General features: G+C 61.3%; 1 protein-coding gene across 3 annotated transcripts; it reads right to left on the reverse strand.

Annotated features, from left to right (window-relative positions):
• Positions 1-5,268: 5,268 nt before the first annotated feature.
• On the reverse strand, positions 5,269-20,994 carry LOC144279215 (CLOCK-interacting pacemaker-like). 3 transcript variants are annotated; one of them, XM_077840702.1, is made up of 4 exons: positions 20,943-20,994; positions 9,124-9,342; positions 6,590-6,762; positions 5,269-6,232 (listed from the first exon to the last, which is right to left on the reverse strand). In XM_077840702.1, the coding sequence occupies exons 2-4, from the start codon at positions 9,332-9,334 to the stop codon at positions 5,318-5,320; spliced, it is 1,299 nt and encodes a 432-aa protein (XP_077696828.1). In that variant the 5' UTR covers positions 9,335-9,342; positions 20,943-20,994; the 3' UTR covers positions 5,269-5,317. The 3 variants fall into 3 exon arrangements, with proteins under 3 accessions (XP_077696828.1, XP_077696830.1, XP_077696829.1); XM_077840704.1 differs by lacking the exon at positions 20,943-20,994 and adding an exon at positions 19,359-19,366; XM_077840703.1 differs by lacking the exon at positions 20,943-20,994 and adding an exon at positions 9,831-9,897.
• Between the last annotated feature and the right edge of the window lie 2,636 nt (positions 20,995-23,630).

The raw sequence follows: 23,630 nt of genomic DNA on the forward strand, positions 1-23,630 counted from the left end.
CTATGGTGTGGAGCCCGGGACTGCTTGGGCTCTGTGGTAGCGAGAAGCTGGAGGAGGCGTCGAGATGGGCTCATTGGGGCCCGACTAGCGTCGGGTCCTCCGGACTCTATGGTGTGGGGGAGGCTGGGGCTCCAGATTACTGGTGGGATTAGTGCGCAGAAGGCCACTGAGCTCCTTGCAGGGCCGGGGGACGGGGCGAGATGCTGCTTGGCAGGTCCCACTCCCCCACCCCTTTTGGATTGCTAGGTTCTAGTTTTGCTGCAGGTAACACTGTTACACATTAAAATTATTAAAATAATTCATTTAATAGAAGATTAGGGCTGGGAGAGACCTCAGGAGGTCACCTAGTCCAACTCCCTGCTCGAAGCGGGACCAACCCCAACTAAATCATCCCAGCCAGGGCTTTGTCAAGCCAGGCCTTAAAAACCTCTAAGGAAGGAGATTCCACCACCTCCCTAGGTAACGCATTCCAATGCTTACCACCCTCCTAGTGAAATAGTGTTTCCTAATATCCCACCTAGACCTCCCCCACTGCAACTTGAGACCATTGCTCCTTGTTCTGTCATCTGCCACCGCTGAGAACAGCCGAGCTCCATCCCCTTTGGAACCTCCTGTGACATAATTGACATGAACTGTGACCGTTCAGATCATTATTGCAACCAGGGTCCTATGGTTGCACCAGGTCTTATACAGAGGAGGTCAAAGGGGGTGTCTATGGAAAGGTGGTAGTTTGCTGGTTACGATTATGCTGCCTGTATGTATCATTTTTGTATTTGAAGTTATGATTATTGACTATGTACTTGTATCTCAATGTGTTTGATTCTAACTAACCTAAGCGAAGCATTTGGTCAGCTTCTTGAGAAAGGACTATTCTCAGTAAGTGCCAAATCAAGAAACACTGAACTGACAATGGACTTTGGAAGACGCCAATCCACATCTGAGCTTTCCTGGGAATGTTCAAACTAACATGTAAACAATTGCATCGGCCTGCAAAAAGTTGAATCATTCACGGACAGGTGATTTGCCAGGTGGCTACAAACTCCATCTTGTTGCTTTGACTTTGCACAGAAGAACAAAGGGGTTTCCGGCCACAAGAGAGAGACTATAAAAGGCCCTGGAACCCCTCCATTTTGTCTTCAGCTGGCTCAAGAGATGGCCTCTCCACCCCAAAGAGATGCCTGAAAGAAACTGGAACAAAGGACAGTAACTACGGGGGGCGTGAGTGATTGCTGGACCCAGACTAGGAAGGAGTCCAGTCTGTAAAAAGCTTATTGGAACATCTCTGAGGGTAAGATTTAATCTGTAACCAATTTCTTACTGTATTAGGCTTAGACTTGCATGTTTTGTTTTTTTTTGCTTGGTAACTTACGTTGTTCTGTCTATTACTTGGAACCACTTAAACAGGGCTGTCCTTAGGCATACGCAGCTGTGTAGGGCACCATGAAATTTGGGGAACCAAATTGCCCCAAATTTCATGGTGCCCTAGGCAGCTGCATGCTGCATACGCGCCAGCACCAGCCCTGGCGACAAGCCCTATCCCTCGGCCGCCCCCCGTAGGCTGCGCCCACTGCAAGGGGGAGGGCCGTCCCTAGGGGTGTGTGGGGCCCCGGACAACTCCCTCTGCCCTGTGTCTTGCCCACCCGCATTCCACCTCTTTCCCCAGCAACCCTGTACTCACCAGCAGTGGCAGGAAGTGGAGCAACCCAGCCCACTCTACTCTGCCAAATCCCAGCCATGGCGCTCCGCTTCCTGCTGCCAGCGAGTGCAGGGAAAGGATCGCCCTCCACATTCATCAGCAGCAGGAAGCGGAGCGACGCTTCCCTTGCCCCAGCCCCAGCCATGTTGCTCTGGTTGGGGAAAGGACCGCCCTCCACTGTCACCAGCGGCGGGAAGCGGAGCGTCGCAGCTGGGAGTTGGTGGAGTAAAACGGGCTGGGGCCGGGCTGCTCTGCTTCCTGCTGCTGTCAGTGTGTGGGGGGAGGATCCCTTCTCCCAAACCCCCTCCCCCAAGAGACATGGCTGCTCTGAGTGGTGTGGTAAGAGGGCTGGGGCCAGGGGTTGGATAAGGGGCAGGGGGGCAGTCAGGGGACAGGGGTATGGGGTGGAGGTTTGGGGGGGGCAGTCAGGGGACGGGAAGCAGGGGGGTTGGTTAGGTGTGGGAGTCCTGGGGGCCTGTCTGGGGGTGGGGGTGGTGGATAGGGGGCGGGGGTCCTGGGAGGGGGCGGTCAGTGGACAAGGAGCAGGGGGTTTGGATGGGTCGGGGGTTCTGAGGGGGACAGTCAGGGGGTGGAAAGTGGGAGGGGTTGGATAAGGGGTAGGGGCCAGGCTGTTTGGGGAGGCACAGCCCTCCCTACCCAGCCCTCCATACAGTTTTGCAACCCCAATGTGGCCTTTGGGCCAAAAAGTTTGCCCACCCCTGCCCTAGAGCCTGGTGGGAGAGATGCATGTTGACTGTCAGTGACAAACACCCTAACACCATAGAACCTTGCACACTGGGGGCTGGGCTAGCTTCACCTAGAGCTAAAGACAACCCTCCATGGTGACCCCAGCATGTCCCTCATCTAGCCACCCTTCAATGTGGGCTGGGGCCCTCCACTGCATACCTACAGGGTCCAAATATAGTGTGAGCGCCCTGTACCAACCTACAGGGAGGGGGCCCTGGCTATGGCAGTCACAAGGCCAGGCCTGCAGGGGCTGTATTCCTGGGAGCTGGCAGCAGAGCGCCATGCCTGAGACAGCCTGTGTGCCGAAAGCTGTAGGGGCCCCTGGGCCTGCCAGGAGAAGGGGGTTTAGCTGCCCATTCAGTAGCCCCAAGGACGGCTGGTACTTCGGCCAGCCTGAAGGAGGCACTTCTCCCCCATGCCCCTTACTCCCAGGGCCAGCCCCTCTGGCAATGGCTTTGGCAAAGCCATGGTCTAGGTGGGGAGAGCACAGACCTTGCAGCTTCCTCTTGGTCAAAGGAAAGGTGCGTAGTGCAGATGGAGCCACAGGGCAGTAATGGCACATGCCAAAGGGCCTGGCAGGTGCCCTGAAAATCCTAGGAAGCCAAGTTGGTGCCACTCTCTCATTTGTGCCATCTGGCCAAGACTGGTGCTGGGAGGACCCAGTTCTGGGTTAGTGCCCATGGCTGGAGAAGCCAGTGCAGTAGAACTGCACCCTGGGCCATGCTGGAGGATCCAGCCCAGCTGTGCTCTGGTTTGACTGCATATATGGGAGAGTGCAGGGGAAGGGTCGTGACCCCACCGGCTCAATGCCCAGCTCAAGGTTGGTCCCTGCTTTCAATTGGTCCTGGCCTCCTTCCAGGCAGGAGGAGGGGATGAGGCCAAGCCCCACCTCGGGGAGTAGCGTGGTTCTGGTAGGGCTGCCCAGAATATGCCCAGCGCCTCCATGCCAGGAAAAACCCATCCCTGCTGCACCAACAGCTGAAAAAGCTGCGGCCAGAGAGGAGGCACAGCAGGGGCTTCTTCTGGGGCCGCCTCAGGAAGAGCTTTCAGTAGGGTTGCCAGCTCTGACTGAAGCTATTCCAGGAAGTTTTTCCCCCACGATGTCACGTCATTTTCTTAAAATATCCTATTAAAATCCCCTGGATTGCTTTCAGTAGTAACCGGGAGATCAATGCAGATTCCGGGAGACTCCTGGCCAACCCTGGCCTTCACACTGGCCACCAGGCCAAGCCAAGTGGGCTTTGCCCCCCGCGCACACACCCCAGCAGGGGCAGTGCTCACCTGTTAGGTGTTCCCTGAGGCTCTCTCCCATGTGAAGGGACGCAAGGTGGGCACACATGCAGGCCAGCAGTGAGCCTGGCCCGACCCTCCCTGCTCCTTCAGCCCCAAAGGCTGGACCTGAGCAACCCCGGCCGAGGAGCCGGCGTGCTGGGTGCGAAGGGGCCCGGGAGAAGCCAAGCAGCTCCTGCGGCAGAGCCACAAGGGTGGGGTGGCAGCAGTGGCTCACTCCAGGGTCCCCTGGGCCTGCCCCCCAGTAACACTGGCATTGTCTGACTATGGGAGATGGGCCATCTTTCCATGGAACCCAGACCCTCTCTGAGCATCCGTGGCAGGTGTGTGGCTACAGCCCTGCACCCACCCTGGCACAACCCCCAGCTCCCCAAAGTCAGCAGTGACGGGCTGGGGGAGTCTCTGCCTGGGGCTAAGCAGAAAACCCTGATAGAGTCAGAGTGGTCCCTGCCAACCAGGGAGCTGCCCGGCTGAGGTGCCCGGGCTGATGGCAAACTCAGCGTGGGCAGGGACAGCTGCCACGAGGGAGGTGCACGTTGGGGGGGGCGAGGAGGCTGGAGCCACATAGAGCAAGCAAGCTGTTCACCTGGTTGGGAGAGGGGTATGGTGCAGAGCAGAGGGAGGAAGGAGCAGCCCTGAGCAGGGGCTCATGGGTGGTGGGCAGCAGTTCCCACCCTCAGCCGCACTGGCACCGTCCTAGGGTCAGTCTGCAGACCAGGTGGTGCGGGGGGAGGGGAGAAAGGGGGGCAGGCAGACCAAGTGGTGCAGTGGGGAGGGAGTGCAGGCATTGACTAGGCATTGCCAGGGGAGGGGAGCAGGTACATCAGGTGCTGCTGTGGGGGAGGTGGACAATTACTAGATTCTGCAGCTGTTTTCTGACCAGGTCATGTGTGGGGGAGGACAGCACCTGCCTGGCCAGGCTCTACACCCCTACCCTTGACCAGAAGCCCACAGGCATGGGCCTTGGGCACGCAGAGACTGGCTTGAGCCCTGCTTGGGGCACCTGAGTCCCCGACCCCTCTTCCCATCACACATGGCCTTGAGGAGGCAGCAGGAGAGAGCCCTTCCTTGAGGCCTCTGCCAGCCCGTAACCCACATCTACACCAGCCCAGGGCAGAAATTCTCCTGAGGCTGGAGCCCAGCTGCTTGTAGGGCATCACAGAGCACCGCTGCCCTGGCACAGGAAGAGGCTATGACAGCCACACGCACACATGGCACCGAGCTGTCAGCTCTCCACCGCACCCCCTGGGGGAACGGCCAGCAGTGCCCAGCCTGGCACACAGCATCTTCCCCTAGTGTAGCTCATGTGGCCCGGAGGCTGGGCCAGGGGCTCCAGGTGGCCCAAGGCAGCAATGCCAACCACAGGCAGCCCCTGCCAGCATGGAGCCAGGCTCTGAGCAGGGACCAGTTCCATCTCCCTGCCTGTCCCACCAGAGAGGAGCAGGGCTGGCCATGCCCAACCAGACGGACTGGGCCCTGCTCCAGTTCCAGCCCAGAGGCAGCTGGCCCTGGCCTGGGAACTCACTCACAAGTGGTGTTTGTTCAAAGCAGGTTTATTTGCTGAGCGAGCGGCCGTGCTAGGGCCTAAGGCAGGGCCGTGTGTGCTGACAGGTCCGGAGTGAGCGCCAGGCTCATGGGGGAGCCGGGCAGGGACTCCCCACTGAAGTCTGTGGGGGGAGTGACCGTCTTGGCAGGCGTGTCGGGGCCTGGGCCTCTCTGGGCCCAGTAGGAGGCAGACAGGCTCATGGCTGCCTGGAGCCGGGCCCAGGTCTGAGAGCTGTTGCTCTGCATGGCCTCGCAGAAGAGCCGGGCATGCTCCCGCAGCTCTGCGATCTCCCGCTGGGTGCTGCTGTTCTGCCGGATCAGCTCCTTGGTCCGCAGGGTGACACCCAGCAACCCTGACTTCCTCAGGATCTCCACCGTGTTGTGGAAGCGCCGCTGCTTCCCGAGGCTCGAGCCCAGCTTCTTGGAGGCCTTGGCCAGGATCCTGCCCTCAGCCAGGTCCAGGAGTGCTGTGCTCCCCTGGGCTGCGATGGAGCTGGGTGCCGGCCGAGCCAGCTCTGTGGATGAGGTGACAGTGTTCTGGGACAGTGGCTCTGAGCTGCCAGCAGAGAGCACCTGCAGGGCCCCCCCCGGGCACTGTTCCTCCTGCAGCCCGCCGCTGGTGGGGGCGTCCAACTCAGAGGACGACACCCAAGCCTCCTCCAGGCAGAAGCGCTTGCTCTTGGCAGGGCCAACACTGCCACTTCGGGGCGGGGGCCCAGCCGCAGCCTCGTTGTCCTGGCTGTGGCCCGGGTGTGGGGCGATCTTGGGGTAGGCGTTGAGGATGGGCAGGTAGGTGTCCTTGGCCTGTGGCTTCCGGCCAGGCAGCAGCGGCTTCAGCGTGGCCGTAGCCACCGGCTGCTGGAGGAAGATGAGCCGGGCCTGGCCCTGCACACTGTCTGGGGGGTCTTGGCCACTCCAGGTCAGAAGCTGGGTGCTGGAGGAAGCTCCCAGGGGCTGCAAGGGAAGAGCAGGAGAGGAGGGTGAGCGCCCAGGCAGCTCCGAGAGCTGGGCACATGGGCCACAAGGAACAAGGGGGCACGTGGGTGCTGGCTCTGCTCCTGCGGGGCCCCCTCACCTCGCAGCTTCACCTCTCCCTCTGGCATGACGTGCCACAAGTGCTGATGGGGAGAAAGCACAGCCGTGTCCGGGGACAGCCCTGCGTCAGGCCCAGGGCTGCTTTCCCCTCCTTCCCCAGTGACCGTGAGGGACAGCTAGCCCCGTCCCTGTGACCCTGGGGAGCGGCTGATCTGCTGGGGCACGTCCGAGCCCCAGGGACTCGGCGGTCTGGTGGGTTTGGGGCAGGAGGGCTACCTGTTTCAGGATAACGTTTTTGACAACGTAAACAGGGGTGAATCTGGTGAACGTGCTGTCAAGATGCGGCGCCGTCCGCAGTCTGGGCCCGTTGGTCACCCAGTGTGAGGCACAGATGGACGGCTCCTCTGCTTCGGCCTGATCCAGCGTGCTCAGGGACTCTGAACTTGTGTCTGCACAGGGGGACAGAAGCAGAGTGTAAGAGGCAGTGGGGGGACAGGGGCTGGGCTACCTGGTGGTGACACTAGAGCCACAGGGAGGGGAGCAGGCAACAAAACCCCCAGCTGCTGTCTGTATGCCCCCACCCACAAATGGCTTCAGCATCTCACGGCCAGCCCTGCAGTTAAATCTGGCTCTAGGAGCCAGACATGGGGCCATGAGGGCCCTGCCAGAGCCCCATGCATTGGTCCATTCCTGTCTAGGCTGGAAGAGTCTGGGGCCGGGAGAAGCAGTGCCATACAGAGTAGCCCAGAGTTGTGGGGTAGAGTTTTCCCCAAAACCCACTGCTCAAGAGCTTGCTTAGGGTGCAGAGACCTACTAGAGATGAGTGCCCAGCCCCTGCATCGCACAATGCCCCCCATGGAGACTGTTCTGCTGAGACAGGACAGCGCAGGGCAGGCCTGACCTTCCTGATGCTCCTAGGACACAACACAAACTGGGAGCCAGCTTCTAGCCCCACTGTAACTCCTGCCAGTGGGGCAGCCTCCAGATGAGAGGAGCACAAGGGCTCCCCAAGACCCCCGAGGCTGCTTTCCCAATCCTGCCAGCTGGCCCCATCTCATGGCTGCCCCTGCAGTCTCACAGGGGTTGGAGGCTCACGTGCAGGTTCTCGGGGGCTACGAGAGGCTAATGAGGTGACATGGAGCTGGGGGAAGAGGACGCTGTTCAGGCCACTGAGTCAAACGCTCAGACATGAGGAAACCCCAGGCCCAGCTGCCCAGGCCCCAGCCCCCTTGTGCATCTGCATCGCGACACCATCTGTAACTGCAGGATTATGCGCTGGTTCCCCAGGATGGACGGGGATGAGGCACTAGCAAACAGTCCTTGTTATCCTTCTCATTCAGCGTGGGGCGTTGTCTTACTGCCTGCCACACAGATGGGTCCAGTCCCCAGGAGCCTCTGCATGGCTCCTCACCATGGCGGCTGGGCGCCTGCAGGACACATCACCCATTATCTCTGAGAGCGCAGGATCATCGCCCCCACTTTACAGAGGAAGCTGAGACAAGAGACCTCCTGAAACATGCAAAGTCAGCAGCAGGGCGGGGGCTGGGTGGGGAAGGGCAGCCAAGCCACGTGGCGCCCCCCACAGGACGACAGGCCACTGGGACCACATGCTGGGTGGGGGAAGGTGCAGGGCAGCCCAGCCATATGGTTCCCCCACAGGATGATGGGCCACTAGGACCACAGGGAGGTGGGGGGCAGGGAGGCCCAGCCGTGTGGCTCCCCTTGCTGGACGACTGACCACTAGGGTTCGGCAGGGCATCTGGGCAGCTCAGCCCAGCTGTCTCTTCTCACCATGGGGAAAGGCCAGTGGCTGCACCTGTTGCTGCTGATTTACCAACAGGGTTGGCCTGGCCTTCCGTGCCCGTAGCACATTATTATTGTGGCTACTGCCGAAGATTTGCTGACAACGCAAGCGGGGGAAGGGAAACGGTGATTTTCCCACAGCTCAGCTAAACGTGAGCAGAATTTCATGGGGAGAGGCGATGCCCTTCTCTAGTCCAGGCTCTCTCCCTGCCCAGCGTCAGAGGTCTGCTGCAAACACTGGGGGTGGCAGAGCCTCTATAATAAGGTAACGAAAACCTTTTATAATGGAAAGCATCAGGCAACTGAACGGCAAGGTCCCCACCAGCTCCCCTGACAGATCGGCTCTGAAACAGCCCCTGGGGGGTTGCAATAGGAGACAGTATTCACCCAGAACCACTAGACGGCAACAGGGAATCGACGACAGGAGGCCCCAAGGGACTGACCCAAAAGCTGCTCCCTGGCTGGCCAGAGGCCCGCCCCACCCTAGGACCTACCCATAACACTGCACAATGGGCCTGGGGAGGAGGGGTCTGTGTGCCAGGGAAACAGGGGGCCACCCAGCTGCATGCCAGGGAGGAGCTGGGGGGGCCCTGCGGGGAGGGGGGTCCGGGGCTCCCTAACCTGAGGCCCTAGCAACCCCAAGGCTCTCATCCCCAGACTGTGGGGTGCACTGGGCAGTGCTGGGGGACCAAAGCTTCTGTGCATGGGGCCTGGCTCCTCCCAAACCCAGCTTAGCCCAACTCCCCCGTAGTCCACTTGGACCCTCCCCCCCCAGTCCTTCCCATGCATACAGTGCCCTCTGCTCCTAGGGGCAGGAGGGGATGGGGGGCAGGCTGGGCCCAGCTCCAGGCTACCTGCTGCCTCCACCCCAGGAAACCAACTGGACAGCTCCAGAGCCCAGTCCCAGGAGTGAAATCCCGGGCTCCAAGCAAAGAGTGGGGCAAAGAGATGGGGATGCAGCAGGGAAGGCCCAGAGATCGCTTGCTGCCCCCAGGATACGTCTCTACCTGAGAAGCCAGAATCCTTCTCCGACTCGCTGGCTGGTGGTTGGGGACCCGGGGACTTCCTGCTGCCCTCGCCCCCAACAGCTGTCTTCTCCAACACCCCCGTGCGCCCCTTGGAGCCGGTGGTCACTGCTGCTGTACTCCCCAATGCCATGCCTCTCTCCATGAGGGGCTGACACGACCTCTCTGTGTCGGGGGGCTTCTCCGCAGGCATCTCCAAGCCTGAAGATGAAGAGCAAAGGATCAGGTGCCAGGGAAGGGCTCCCCCAAGCTCCCACCCCCAGCTTCCTGCTGCTTGAAAGGACCCCTGAGATAGCAACTCCCCTCGTCCTGCCCCCACCTACAGCACTGCATTGGGGGGCCCGGCCAGATGCTACCCAGAGGGCGCTGACCCCCCCGCCCGCTCAGTTCCCAGGGACTACAAGGGGGAGGGGCAGAGATGCTTTCTGGGACATATGTACCCCCCACCCAGCCCCTCCCCGGGGCAGACTCCCTCCCACCATAGCCCCACACAGCCCCCTCAGACTCCTGCCACACCCGCTATCAGCTCACTAGCCCTCCCACCACAGCCCCATCAGCCCCCGCTACCCCCCCGAGTGGGAGCAACGCCTGCTCCCTTCAGCAGCCAGAGAAAACCCACAACAGGGCTGCGCCCCCTCCGCCCGCGCCCCCCTACACCCCTCACCCCTCACCCTTCTCCAGACACGCACCGAACCGCCCCCGTTTCCCCGGCAGGTCCAAACGCGCCCAGCCGCCCGCCCGCCCCGGCGCCTCCCCGTGGGGAAGAGGCGGGGTCCGGGCCCCCCCCCCCGGGCATGCACCGACACGTGCGCACACGCCCGCCCCCAGCTCAGGGGTGCGGCCCTGCAGCGCGCCCCCGCTCCGTCCCTGACCCCCCCGAGGGGCGGGGGGGGGGGGCAGCCCCGGCCGCCGCTAATCCCGGCGGGCGTGTCTCGCGGGAGCGGCCGCGGGCTGGCGGCGCTGCACGTGCCCGGCCACGCGCTCCCTCCCCGCGCCCCCCCACGCGGGGCGCCACGCGCCAGCCCGGAGACACGCGGCGCCCCGGGCGGGGAGGGGCAGGCGCGCTCGCGGACACGTGGTGTGGGCACCGCACAGTCACCGCGCGGGGGGGCTGGGGCTGTCCGCGGCCAGAGCCGCATTTCCCGCCCTCCCCCGACACCGCCCCGGCCTGGCAGCGCCGCGCTCCTGCCCTCGGCATTAAAAGGGAGCCACAGTCCAGGGTGCCGGCCCGAGCAGGGCACCGAGCAGAGCCCTGGGGGCCAGGCAGGGCACAGGGGGCACAGCAGAGCCCTGGCGGGGCTGGGACAAGGGGGGATGCAGGGCAGGGTCCTGGCGGGGCTGGGATGAGGGGCCAGGCAGGGTCCTGGCAGGGCTGGGACGAGGGGCCAGGCAGGGCAGAGTGCTGGCAGGGCTGGGATGAGGGGCCAGGCAGGGTGCAGGGGAGCCAGGCAGGGTCCTGGCGGGGCTGGGACGAGGGGCCAGGCAGGGTCCTGGCGGGGCTGGGACGAGGGGCCAGGCAGGGTCCTGGCGGGGCTGGGACGAGGGGCCAGGCAGGGCAGAGTGCTGGCAGGGCTGGGATGAGGGGCCAGGCAGGGTGCAGGGGAGCCAGGCAGGGTCCTGGCAGGGCTGGGACGAGGGGCCAGGCAGGGTCCTGGCGGGGCTGGGACGAGGGGCCAGGCAGGGCAGAGTGCTGGCAGGGCTGGGATGAGGGGCCAGGCAGGGTGCAGGGGAGCCAGGCAGGGTCCTGTCAGGGCTGGGATGAGGGGCCAGGCAGGGCTGGGATGAGGGGCCAGGCAGGGTCCTGGCGGGGCTGGGATGAGGGGCCAGGCAGGGTCCTGGCGGGGCTGGGATGAGCGGTTGGGTAGGGCACAGGGGAGCCCTGGTGGAGCTGGGAGGAAGCTTTGGAGCAGCTAGACAGTGATGAAGGAGGTTCTGCGCTGGTGGGCAAGGAAGCAGGGACACTTGATTTAAGAACAGCCAGTGGTGGAGACCAGCCTGTAGCTCTGGGCCTTACGCTCGCCACGGTGACTTTCCAGACTGAGGTTTCAGTCCAGCCATTGCAAGCAAGCAAACCCTTTGCAAGATGAACCAGTATCAAATCTTTGGGCCGTTGGTCCTTCCACACTGATCGTCACCCCTTACTCATCTCCTTGCTAAGCTCCATACGCTGAACTCCACGACCCCCTCAATCCTTCCATCATCCTCTCTGACCCTCTCCAATTTACCAACCTCCATTGGGAATTGTGGACACAGAACTGCACCCAGGAACTCAGCAGTGGTCGCACCAGAACCCACTCCAGAGGGAAACTAACCTCCCTGCTCCTCCTTGAGGATCCCATTTGTGCCTTCCCAGATCACATTCACCCTCTGGGCCCACAGGGCATGTGCTAACAGGGACACAAAACCCCCATCAGCCCTTTGATCATCTTCAGCCTCTCTGGGCCTGTCCCCATGCAGACAGGGACCATCCTGCATAGGATTCAGACAGGAGCTGGAGGTGCCATCAGGGGCACTGCGCAGCTAGAGCGGAGCCAACCAGCCTGGCCAGAGAGAAGGGACTTGGTTTGGAGCTCAGCGACTGAGCTACTTCAACCACTGCCAGCCTTGGGGTGCTGAGAGGGCACTGTCCGTGGAAGGAAGCGTGGCCCAGTAGGGAGGGAACAAGCCTAGAAGACTGGTGACCAGGCCACTACTCTGCCACCATGAGCACTCTGTCACTTAGTCTTTGTGCCTCAATCCCCTCTGTAGGAGAGGCGAGCAGCCCGGGGGCCCAGGAGGATACAGTGCACTGGGAGTGAGCAGGCACTACCGTGATGGGGGTCAGAGCAGGACCACTGGCACAGATTAAGGAAATGCAGCTGCAGCGCCAACCTCCAAACAGTGGAGCAGAGTAAGCGGCAGGGCTGGCGTGCGCTCTTCTGAGCTATCTCAGAGCACACAACAACCAGCAGCCCCACCCCTGGACGCTGCAGCTACAAACCACGAAGGGGCCAGTCAAGGCCAGGAGAGACCGTTGTGATCACCCCATCTGACCTGCCCCGGAACCCCAGCGAATGCCCCGATGGCTCTTTGGGAGAATCCCTTGGCTTACAGCAGCTGCAATCCGGTGGCGCCAGTCCAGACCAAGGGGTTATTTCTTGTGGAATTCCACCCTAGTTCAGCTTTGTACCATGCTCATCCTCATGGCACCTGGGCACCTACCTGGCTTGGAGAACCACGCTGCCAGGTGGACGACTGGAGAAGGGCAGCAACCCAAGGGCAATGCTACTGGCGCAATCTCGCGGGGGGCTTGGGAGAGGGTGTCTCCCACACTTCTGCAGGACATTTCACCAGCAGGACGGCCCAGGGTGGCTCCCACAGGGAAATCCCCACCCATTTTCAGCCAGGCAAGTGGCTTCACCTCCCAAGGTCTCACACACTGGGGCAGATCTTCTGCAGCTCTGCACCCAGCACAGCCCTCTGGGGAAAACACAGCCCAGCGAAGCTGTGATAAAGAAAGCAGGAATCCCCTGCTGTGACCACAGGACCCCCTCCCCCCTGCCAGTGACACTGTTGAAACACACCAGGTCCAGAGAAGGAAGAAGGCACAGACACAACAAACCTGGGTGAGAGCGCGTGCCTGGAGAAAGGCAGCTGATTTCCCAAGCAGAGAGCAAATCCACAGCAGGGCAAGCAGTGGGCTCTGGCCCTGGCTGTGATGGGCTGCAACAGCAGAGCCCCTGCCCTCCCTTCACACAGCACAGCCCGTCCCCTATCCTCCACCCTGTGGGAAAGCCCACACCACCTTTGGGATGTGCTCTCTGAAGAGGTCTGAGCCCTCTCACCGACCCCCAAGTGCCAGTCCCCAATGGTACCCTGCAGCCCCACGCTCCTTGGCCTCCCAGTGCCCAGGCCTCACCAGCACGGTGGGATCCTACCAGCAGCAATACCCTGCCTCACGGCTGCCAGGTGTCAGGCGTGGGAGAAGGGCCACCCTCTCTACCCACCCCAGAGCTGCTGCCCTGAGCTCTGCCAGCCACACAGGGCTAGCAGCTGCTCTGCACAGACACGTGGGCGGTCGCTGGGAGCGCTGCATCAGGTGCAGGGCCACGTGTGTGTGTTTACACCATGCCTCCTCTGAGGCCAGAGATAGGAGTGCTCCCAGCTCCTGCCCATTCCTAGGTGTTTCCTAGGCATGGCTGGGACTACCCAGGGAGGGGCCTCGGCTGGTGCCCCAATAAGGTGCGACAGAGCTAAGGCAAGGGGAGCAGACAGCCCCGAAGCTGCCGGCAGGGGGTGGGGAGGACATCTTCCTGGCCTCCCCGGGGCTGCTGCTGCCCCCGTCCTCGGCTAGGCCACAGGAATGGAGCTCACCCCCCAAGCACCTTGCCCAGCTGGTCCAGCCCAGCAGCCACTCCCAGGCTCCCCATTTCCAGCTGCTTCAGCCCCTCTGCCTGCACAACACCCCCACACAGAGGAGCATGCCCAGCCTGATGCAGCTTCTCCTGGGGGAGCCAGGCAGGCAGTGCCCTCCCAGAGACCAGACATCACCAAACTCAACACAGGGACCGCAGAGCAGGCCGCGAGAGCAGGGAGGCCCAGATGGCCCAGGCGCTAGGGGACAATGCCCACTGAGGACTAAGGGTGCTCTAGCCTAGGTGCACTCACGCTCCCCAAGAGCCCACAGCCAGTGTGCCCAGACAGCAGCCACCTCACCTCATCCTACATGAATGGGAGGGGAGTGGGGTCTAGTGGTTAGAGCAGTGGGGGCTGGGAGCCAGGACTACTGGGTTCTCTGTCGCTGACTTGCTGCATGTCTTTCCATCAGTCCCCTCTTTGTGCCACAGGGGCAGCCCCATTCCCCAGCATAAGGATCATCCCCTCCTTCCTGAAGGGACTCCAGCCCCGCAGGGAATTGCTAGTACTGAGACTCTGCACCCAAATTCTTCACAAAGATATTATTAGGACATGATTACGACACAGTTATGATGTATTTTATGCAAGATAAGTCATCTACGCCCTGTCTTTCCCCAAAGGGCTACCCCCAACCCCTGGAATCGTGAGCCTTGGCCCTGCATGGTCTCAAGCTGAGCCCCAAGACCCAGACACCGAGATCAGCGACCCCTTGAGCACGAGCGGCAGTCCCCATCCCTCCGCGCGAGGCTCCTTCCCACGCAGCTGAGCAGGCAGAACGCAGCCAAGACCTGCTCGCGGCCTCCTGTACTGTCTCGCGTATCAAGAACACAGAAACCTCACTGTTCAAACTCAGCAGCTGGTCCTCGGCACATCCCAGAGCTGGGCCAGCAAAGCCAATCCGGCGGCAGCGCTCCCATCACAGCATGGCACACGATGACCCAGGGCCAGCGATTCAGAGAGCAGGAGAGACTGAGGGGGCACGAGCGACGTGGGACCCATGAACACAAGGCAGGAGGGCAAGACAGACTCTGGGGGCTGAGGCAGCATGGGCTGTGGAAGCCACTGGGTCCAGGGATGGGCTCTCAAGCTGGCTCTGGGGGGGACCACACTTGTGGCCCCTTGTCAACAGAGACCCCAGCAACCTGCAGGGAGCTCCAGGCACAGCCAGCATGGGACAACCTCGCTCTGCCACAGCACAACCTGGGCTTCTGCAGGGAGCCCCTGGGGGCAGGAAGGGCCCAAGCAGAAGCAGCTACCTCTGTGCCATCAGCCTCGAGCAAGGCAGCAGCGGGACAGGCTCTGGCAAGGGCTCCTCTTCCAGTACATAGGCACACACCACCTGCCCCCAAGCCTCCGGGGGGAGGCTCCCCAGCTCGCACTTCCCCACCCAGTTAGCAGGAGCGGGGGGGGGGGGGGGGAGGACAGCAGCAACAGTCACCAGATGTCCCTCCAGGGGACCCCAGGCACCCATCCTAGCAGCAGAGGAAGCCTGTCATGCCCTGGGCCCAGCACCCTGCTTTGCCACTCATGCTCTGGCCTGGCTCAGCCATCCCAGGGAACCCTTCCGCCTCACTCTCACCCCCCACCCTGCCAGCTGCCCCCTCCACAGCCCCTGCCCTGCAGCCCACCCCACCTGGCCAGCAGCCACACCACAGCCAAGCTCCTGCAACGCCATCAGAGCCCCACAGGATGTGGGGAACAGTATTCACCCCATATCACAGCAGCCCACGTGGGGAGAGACCCACCTCTCCAGCCCGCCTCCCCCAAGCCACACTGCTACCTAGTCGGCTCTGCCCCAAGCCCTGGGCGACCGGGGAAGGCCACAATGGGTTGCAGCACAGGGGGAGGGGAAGACCACCCAGAAAGGGATTTGGTGTCCAGATTGCTCATGGAGGGGGCTGTGGGTGGACAGGGGCAGTTCAAACTCCATAGCTGTGGGGAATGGAGTTTAGAAAAGGGATGGGGGGGGGGCAGAGGAGGAGGGGACGTGCAGCCCAGAGGATTGAGACACCTGAGGAGGTGGGGGCTGCAGAGCCCTCCAATCATGCCACAGGCCGTGCCCACCTCTGCCACCTGCAGCCCACCCTGCAGGCTGCCTAGCTCTCCCCGTGCCTACTCCAGCCCTTCAGTGGCACTGCTGGGGGAGGGAGATCACAGCCCTTGTCCTGCTCAACCCATCCCTACTCCTGGCTCTGCTTCCTTGCCCAACCCAACCTGTGGGTCACTGCCCCTCCCCATGCTGGGAAGTATTCCAGGGCCAAGCCAAGGGACTGTTCACCCTGGCCAGTCAGGCGAGGCTCCCAGCCTGCAGTCCCAGCTAGACACAGTCTCAGACACAGCTCTCATACTCCCCAAAGCTGCTTCTTTCTGCTTCCTGTTTAATCCTCTCCAGGGGCTTCCCAGCCGCCCAACCCCAGCTGTCTGGAGAGCATAGCAGCCGTGCAATGGAAAGGCCCAGCTCTGTCCACCTAGGAAGGGCTGAGCCACACGTAGGAAGGGCTGAGCCACACGTAGGGGAGGCTCCTCCTTCACCCCACTCCAAGGTACTGCACCTTTCAGACATGAGGAATCTCAGTGCCACCACCAAGGAGGCCCAGGCGGTCCCTGTGTATGGACACCAGGGAATTCAAAGGGGCTGTGAGCTCCACGGGTGATGCCTTGGGGCTTCGCATATAGCCCCCGTGGGGGAGAGAAAACCCAGCCTCCAGCTTCCCATGTCCCAGCCAGGAGCCAGAGATCAGCGCTAGGCCCCATCCCCTCCCAGAGCTGGGAACAGAACCCAGGAGTCCTGGGTCCAAGCCCCCAAACCCCCACTGAAACCACCAAACCCCACCACTCCCCTCCATAATGTCACTAGTTCATTCAAGCCCTGACCACACCCAGATCTCACGCTCGCTGTTCAGTGATGGGACGTACCTAACACAGGTTGGATCCACATAGAGCAGCCACCCTGTCTGACACACGCAGCAAGAGGCCAGCAGCCAGGCTATTCCAAAGGGTCCCATGGCTCTCTCCTTCCCCAGACATAGAGGGCTGCACTCCTGCCCTCAAGGCTGGCACACCCTGCCCTCGAATTCTGTCTGGGGGAGGCCAGGCTGCGAAGCTCCGGCTCTCTGGGCAACGGAGCTGCCCAGTCCTTGTGGAGGGAAACAGGATTGTGGGAGGCAGGGACAGGGGCTCCAGCTGCAGGCAACACAAACAGCAGCATCCTCCAGGGAGCTGCCCTGGAACCAATGCCACAGGCCCCCCGAAGACAGCCAATGCAAAGCCTGGAAAAGCAGCACGGCCCGGGGCAGAAGGCGGGACTGGGAGGCAAGGCTCCCAGGTACTGTCCCAGCTCTTGGATCCTGCCCCAGTCCCTGGGCTAATGCTCTCTAGGCACCAGTCCTGGGGAAGGAAGTGCCCAGTGCATGGTGGGGCCTGGCCCAGAGGCTGTGCAATGCTGGACTTGGTGGCAAGGGCTTGGTTGTCACTCGGTTGGGCGAGCGAGTTTCATCCCCTCCGCGGGTGGTTGTCTCTGTCTAGGGCACGAGCTAGTGGTCATGGCAAAGGCAGAGGCTCCCCCAACTCCGCTGTCCAGTTTCACCACAACTCGTGCTCCAGGGAGCATCTGGACTCCAACGACAACCCATCAACATTAACTACTGCACCGTCCTCTCAAACCAGTGGCAACTGCTCCCACAGAGCAGCCGCGCCAGGTGCGAGCAACCCCCCCAAGTATCCAGTCATCTCTACACAAGTGGCACAATGGAGATATAACTGCTCTCCAAGGCCAGACCTACAACCATGGCCTAGGAGCCAACACAACTCTCCCCACTGCCCAGTCCCCAGTGCTTCCCAGCGGCCTCTTGGCAGCACATGGGAGACTTGGGGCCGTGCAGAAAGGAGCACACTGCTTAGCAGAGTGGTTGGTGCAGACAGGGCAAAGCCTGTCCCATGGCTTTGCCCAAAGCCCTCCAACCCCAACAGGCAAAGGCCGGATTTCCCCGGAGCTGCACCTTCCTCCTCCCAGCAGAGGGTCCCTGGTGGACAGTCATCCATCGTAGTCCCCAGCCCCAGCACATCAGCCATACTAATAGCCAGCTCCCAGAGCGTCTCCAGCCTAGCACCTGCTGGGGGGTGGCTATACAGACCGCACAGTGAGTTCGGGGCTGGGGGGGGAGGGTTTGCAGTCTCATGGCCTGGTACTGAGCTGGCACAGGCCTCCTCCCGGCCCCACCAACCTGCCCTCCACACCTGTGCCCACCAACACCTCAGAGGCACTGAGGTGTCCAGCAGGTGCCTCAGATTTCCGCTGGCCGAGGGGTGTTTGGCGTTCAACTCATCACCGCTCCCAGGACACACTTTTCCCAGCCACAAGCTGGGTTGTTCCCCGGAGGAATCTGCCTCCCCCACAAGTCACTCCTCAGGGGTCCCAGCCAGGCTGAGACTGAACCCCAGCAGGGACTCCTGGGCCCTGGCTTGGGACACACAATGGCTGCCCCGAGAACACCCAGATCTACAGCAGGAGGGGGGCCAGGAATTCAGCCAGCCCCAGGCCCTCACTCTCCCTGCACTGGAGCAGCCATGGCACAGCCTGTACCCCCCGCACAGCACAACCTGGCCGGTGCAGAGCGCCCCAGGAGCAGGGGGAGGGCACCTTTCCTGGCAGCGGGTCCCTAGGTGAGCTGGGCCCTTGGCTGTACTCTGCAGAATCACCCAGGGGCTGCAGGGCCTGGGTTACGCTGCACGACACAGAGTCCCTCTGGAAAGGCAACCAGCATGCCCTCCCGCACCCACGAGGCAGAAATCCTTCCACCGTTTTACAGTGTGGGGGAGATCTGACACCCCCCCAGCTCCACTGCCCCCACCCCCACTGGTTGGAGCCATGGCTAACCAGGGGCAACAGCGCCCCCAGGACTCAGTAATGGAGGCTGAGCTCCCTTCGGACTGGTGTGTGAACGGGGGTGACGCTCCTCTGCACCATGCAGGCAGCCCTGCATTGGACAGGGCCCTGGAAGTGTGGGCCTCAGACAACCCCATGGGGAGGGTCCGCTCCCTTGCTCACCCACCCCAAAGCTCAGCCCCACACACCACAAAGGGCATTTCGACCTGCCAATGGGTGCCGCGCATCCAGCTCCAAACTGAACAAAGCAACAACCCCATGACCTGCGATCCACCCCGCAATAGCCTCAGGCCAGCTTCCAATGGCCCCACAGCAGATAACCCCTGCCACCCACACTCCCCATAAAGCAGCAAGTGTCAGTCCTAAAATGTCCCCCAACATCCCCATACCCCAGGGGACACCAACATCCTGAACCCCCCACCCCATAACCCAGGGCATCCCCCACACATGCACCCTCATCCTGAGTACCCCGCCTCCACATCCAGGGAGAGCCCCATCCCAGGAGGAACCCAAGCAGCAGAACAGGTGTTGGGATGGGGGGTGGGGAAGAGGAGAATTACCCAGGGCGCTCTGGCATCTATTGCTCGCTCAGGGGGACTAGAGTTTCCCAAGAACCAGGCCAGGATTCCAGGGGGAATCAGGTTCTGACAGGGAGGGATTAGGGAGATTCCAGGCAGAGTTGGGGGCTAGGAGCAGTCAGGGGAGTTCCAGGGGCCCAATAACTGCCTTTTTCCCAGGGAAGTTCAGGGGGGCAGGGGGTTGGCAGGGTTCTGGGGGTTTCAGGAGGGTCAGGGGTTCCCTGGGAAACACTGGCCCCCTAGGGACCTCCCTATCTGCTTCTCACCCCAGCAGAATTCAGAAGGCAGGGGTGTTGGAGGTTTGGGGGCATTCCAGGGGACTAGGGTGGTTGCTGGGGAGAAGGACGGGGCATGCGTACCTGCCTCTCGCCCCAGGAGAATTCAGGCGGACCCAAGGTGTTCGGGGGAAGAGGATTGAGGGGCCCCAGGGGGCAGGGTGGCCAGTACCTGCCCCTCACCCTGGGAGAATTCAGGGGACCCAGTGGGTATGTGGGGGTGGAGGATTGGGGGTCCCAGGGGGCCAATACATGCCTCTTGCCCCAGGGGAGTTCAGGAGAGCCCAGGTGGGTTGAAGAGGGGAGGACTGGGGGGCCCCAGGGAAGTTCAGGGGGGCCAATACCTGCCTCTCACCCCAGGGGAGTTCAGGGGGACCCAGGAGGTCAGGGGGCAGAGGAATGGGGAGGCCCCGGGTGTGGGGAGCCAATACCTGCCTCTTGCCCTGGGGAGTTTGGGGGGCCCAGGGGGGTTGGGTGCAGATGATTGGGAGGACAGGGAGTTAAAGGAAGCTAAAGGGAGCCCAGGGGGGTTGGAGACAGAGAACTGGGGGGGTCCCGGGAGGCAGGGTGGTCAATACCTACCTCTCGTCTTGGGGGAAGCACAGGGGGTTTGGGTGGCAGAGGATTGGGGGGGTTGGGGATCCCAGGGGGCAGGGAATTGGGGGGTCCCAGGGAGAGGGTGGCCAATACCAGCCTCTCACCTTGGGGAACTTTGGGGGGACAGAGGACTGGGGGGATCCCAGAGGATTGGAGCAGAGAACTAGGGGGCAGCAGGGGGAGTTTAGGGACAGAGGACTGGGGTGTACCAGGGGGTTGGGGGCAGAGGACTGGGGGGGGGAGCCTGGGGGGTTGGCGGCAGGGAACTGGGGGGGGCAGGGGAGTTCAGGGGCCTTGGGGGGTTGGGGACAGAGGGGGGGCCCAGGGGATTAAGACTAGGGGCCCCGGAGGAGTTCAGGGAGCCTAGGGGGTTGGGGGTGGAAGACTGAGGGTCCTGGGGGGCATAAGGGAGTTGGGGGTGGAGGACTAGGGGTCCCGGGGGAGTTCGGGGAGCCTAGAGGGGTTGGGGGCAGAGAACTGGAGGGACAGGAGAGTTCAGGGGCCCTAGGGAGGTTGGGGGCTGGGGGGGGGCCGAGGGGATTCGGTGGGCCTAGGGGGGTTGGGGGCGGAGGACTGGGGGGGCAGGAGAGTTCAGGGGGCCTAGGGAGGTTGGGGGCTGGGGGGGGGCGAGGGGATTCGGTGGGCCTAGGGGGGTTGGGGGCGGAGGACTGAGGGGGCAGGAGAGTTCAGGGGGCCTAGGGAGGTTGGGGGCTGGGGGGGCCGAGGGGATTCGGTGGGCCTAGGGGGGTTGGGGGCGGAGGACTGGGGGGGCAGGAGAGTTCAGGGGGCCTAGGGAGGTTGGGGGAAGAGGACTGAGGGGTCTGGGTGTGTTCAGGGTGCCTAGGGAATGGAGGACTGGGGGGACCCGGGGGAGTTCGGGGGGCCTAGGGGGGTTGGGGGCGGAGGACTGGGGAACAGGAGAGTTCGAGGAGCCCAGGGGAGTTGGGGGGAGGAGGCCTGGGGGGCCTAAGGGGGTTGGAGGCGGAGGACTGGGGGGACCCGGGGGAGTTCGGGGGGCCTGGTGGGGACAGGAGAGCTGGAGGGGGCCCGAGGTAGCCGCGGGGTCAGTACCTGCCTCTCGCCCCGATTCTTCCGCCGCACACGCTCAGACACAAAGACTCAGCGCTAACCCCACCCCTCGAGCACACTGACAGCGCCGGCAACCAATTGGCGCCTCCGCCGCCCAGGGGGCGGGACGAGCGGCGCGGCCCCGGCGCCACGTGCGGAAGCGGAGCCTGGTCCGTGTCCACGTGAGGGGCGTGGAGAGAACGCGGAGACATGTGCGGGGGCGGGACTCGGGCCAGAGTGGGCGGGGCCTCTTGGTCACACCCGGCGTGGGGACCCGGCCCCTGAGGGCGGTGCTGGGGGCCCCCAGGACTTCCGCAGCATCTGTCCTCCCGCCCCCCGGCATCCCCCAGCGGTCTCCCCTTTGGCCGTCAAGCTGGGCTGCCAGCCCCACCCCAACAGTCCCCCCTCAGCAACCCCCAACTTGGGCTGCCGGCCCTGCCCCCCACCAGCCTGGGCTGTTGGCTCTGTCCCCATCCCCAATAGACCCCCTCTCCTGCCCCCCAGCAACCCTCCAAACCTGAGCTAGTGACCCTGTCCCCTAGCAGCCCTCCAATCTGGGCTACTAGCCCTGCCCACAGTAGCCACCTCCTGCTCCCCAGTGGTAAGCCACTCCTGACCCTGCCTCCCCAAAAAGTGATGGAACCCCATCTCTGCTAGAAAAACCTTCCCCCCTCAACACCCTCAGCAGTGACACATCCTAAGGGCTAGTCTACGCTGGGAGCGCTGGGAGACCACCTCCTGAGCAAGAAAGTTGCAGCGCTGTAAAATGCCAGTGTAGACAAGCTGTAAGCCAGTATCACCGAGCTCAAGAGTTCAAAAATCATGAATCAGGTCCCACAAATCATGAAGCTGGCTTAAAAATTTAGAGATTTTTTTCACCAGTAATTCACACGTGGCCTGGTTCTTTGTTTTCTGAGCATTAGTGCCATGATCGTGTGACATTTTCCAGCTTCTCCAGAATCAGGGATGCAAGATACTTTTCTTTTCAATGAGGTTCTGCTGTGATCCCCTGACTCCTGGAGGCTGAGGCTGTGTGAGCTACGCCAAGAAGTGCTCGAGTCCCTAGAGAATTAGCAAGACTCCCCCCGCCCCCTTCCATCAGCGACCCATCCGCAAACTCCAACTCCAAATGTATACATCTAGGAACAAAGAATATCAGCCAAACCTACAGGATGCAGGAGCCTATTCTGGGAAGCAGTGATTCTGAAAGAGATTTGGGGGTGATGGTGGAGAATCAGCTGAACGTGAGCTTCCAGTGTGATATTGTGGCCAAAAGAGCTAACGGCCCTGGGATGCATAAACAGGGGACTCAAGTAGGAGCAGAGAGGTGATTTTACCTCTATATTTGACACTGGTCCAATCACTGCTGGAATCCTGGGTCCAGTTCTGGTGCCCACAATTCAAGAAGCATGTTGATAAATCAGAGTGGGGTCAGGGAAGAGTCATGAGAACGATTAAAGGATTAGAAAACCTGCCTTAGAGTGAGAGACTCAAAGAGCTCAACCTTGACAAAGAGACTTGATTTCAGGGGTGACTTGATCACAGTCTCTCAGTACCTAGATGGGGAACAAATATTTAATAACAGGCTCTTCAGTCTAGCAGCAAAAGGTCTAACACGGTCCAATGGAAGCTGGAATTAGACAAGTTCAGGCTGGAAATAAGGCCTAATTTTTTCCTGATGAGGATATTTAACCGTTGGAAAAGGTTGCCAAGGGTCATGGTGGATTCTCCATCAGCAGCAACAAATCAAGGTTGAAGGACAAGATTTTTTCTAAAGCTCTGCTCCAGGAATTCTTGTGGGGCAGTTCTCAGACCCGTGCTCCCAGGGGGTCGGACTGGATCAGAAAGGTCACATCCAGCCTTACAATAAGAACATAAGAACGGCCATACTGGGTCAGACCAAAGGTCCATCAAGCACAGTATCCTGTCCTCTGACAGTGGCCAATGGCAGGTGCCCCAAAGGGAATGAACAGACAGGTTATCATTAAGTGATCCATGCCCTGTCACCCAATCCCAGCTTCTGGCAAACAGAGGCTAGGGACATCATTCCTGCCCATCCTAGCTAATAGCCATTGATGGCCCTATCTGCCATGAACCTAGCTAGCTCCCTTTTGAACCCCGTGATAGTATTGGCCTTCACGACACCCTTTGGCAAGGAGTACCTGAGGTTGCGTTGTGTGGAAAAAATACTTTGTTGTGTTTGTTTTAAATCTGCTACCTATTAATTTCATTTGGTGGCCTCTTGTTCTTGTATTATGACTCATAGACTCATAGATATTAAGGTCAGAAGGGACCATTATGATCATGTAGCCTGACCTCCTGCACAATGCAGGCCACAGAATCTCACCCACCCACTCCTGCAATAAACCTCTCACCTATGTCTGAGCTATTGAAGTACTCAAATCATGGTTTAAAGACTTCTAGGTGCAGAGAATCCTCCAGCAAGTGACCCGTGCCCCATGCAACAAAGGAAGGTGAAAAACCACCAGGGCCTCTTCCAATCTGCCCTGGAGGAAAATTCCTTCCCGACCCCAAATATGGCGATCAGCTGAACCCTGAGCATGTGGGCAAGATTCACCAGCCAGATACCCAGGAAAGAATTCTCTGTAGTAACTCAGATCCCACCCCATCTAACATCCCATCACAGGCCATTGGGCCTATTTACCATGAATAGTTGAAGATCAATTAATT

The sequence above is a fragment of the Eretmochelys imbricata genome, chromosome 23 (assembly GCF_965152235.1).
Source record: "Eretmochelys imbricata isolate rEreImb1 chromosome 23, rEreImb1.hap1, whole genome shotgun sequence".
Lineage (NCBI taxonomy): Eukaryota > Metazoa > Chordata > Testudines > Cheloniidae > Eretmochelys > Eretmochelys imbricata.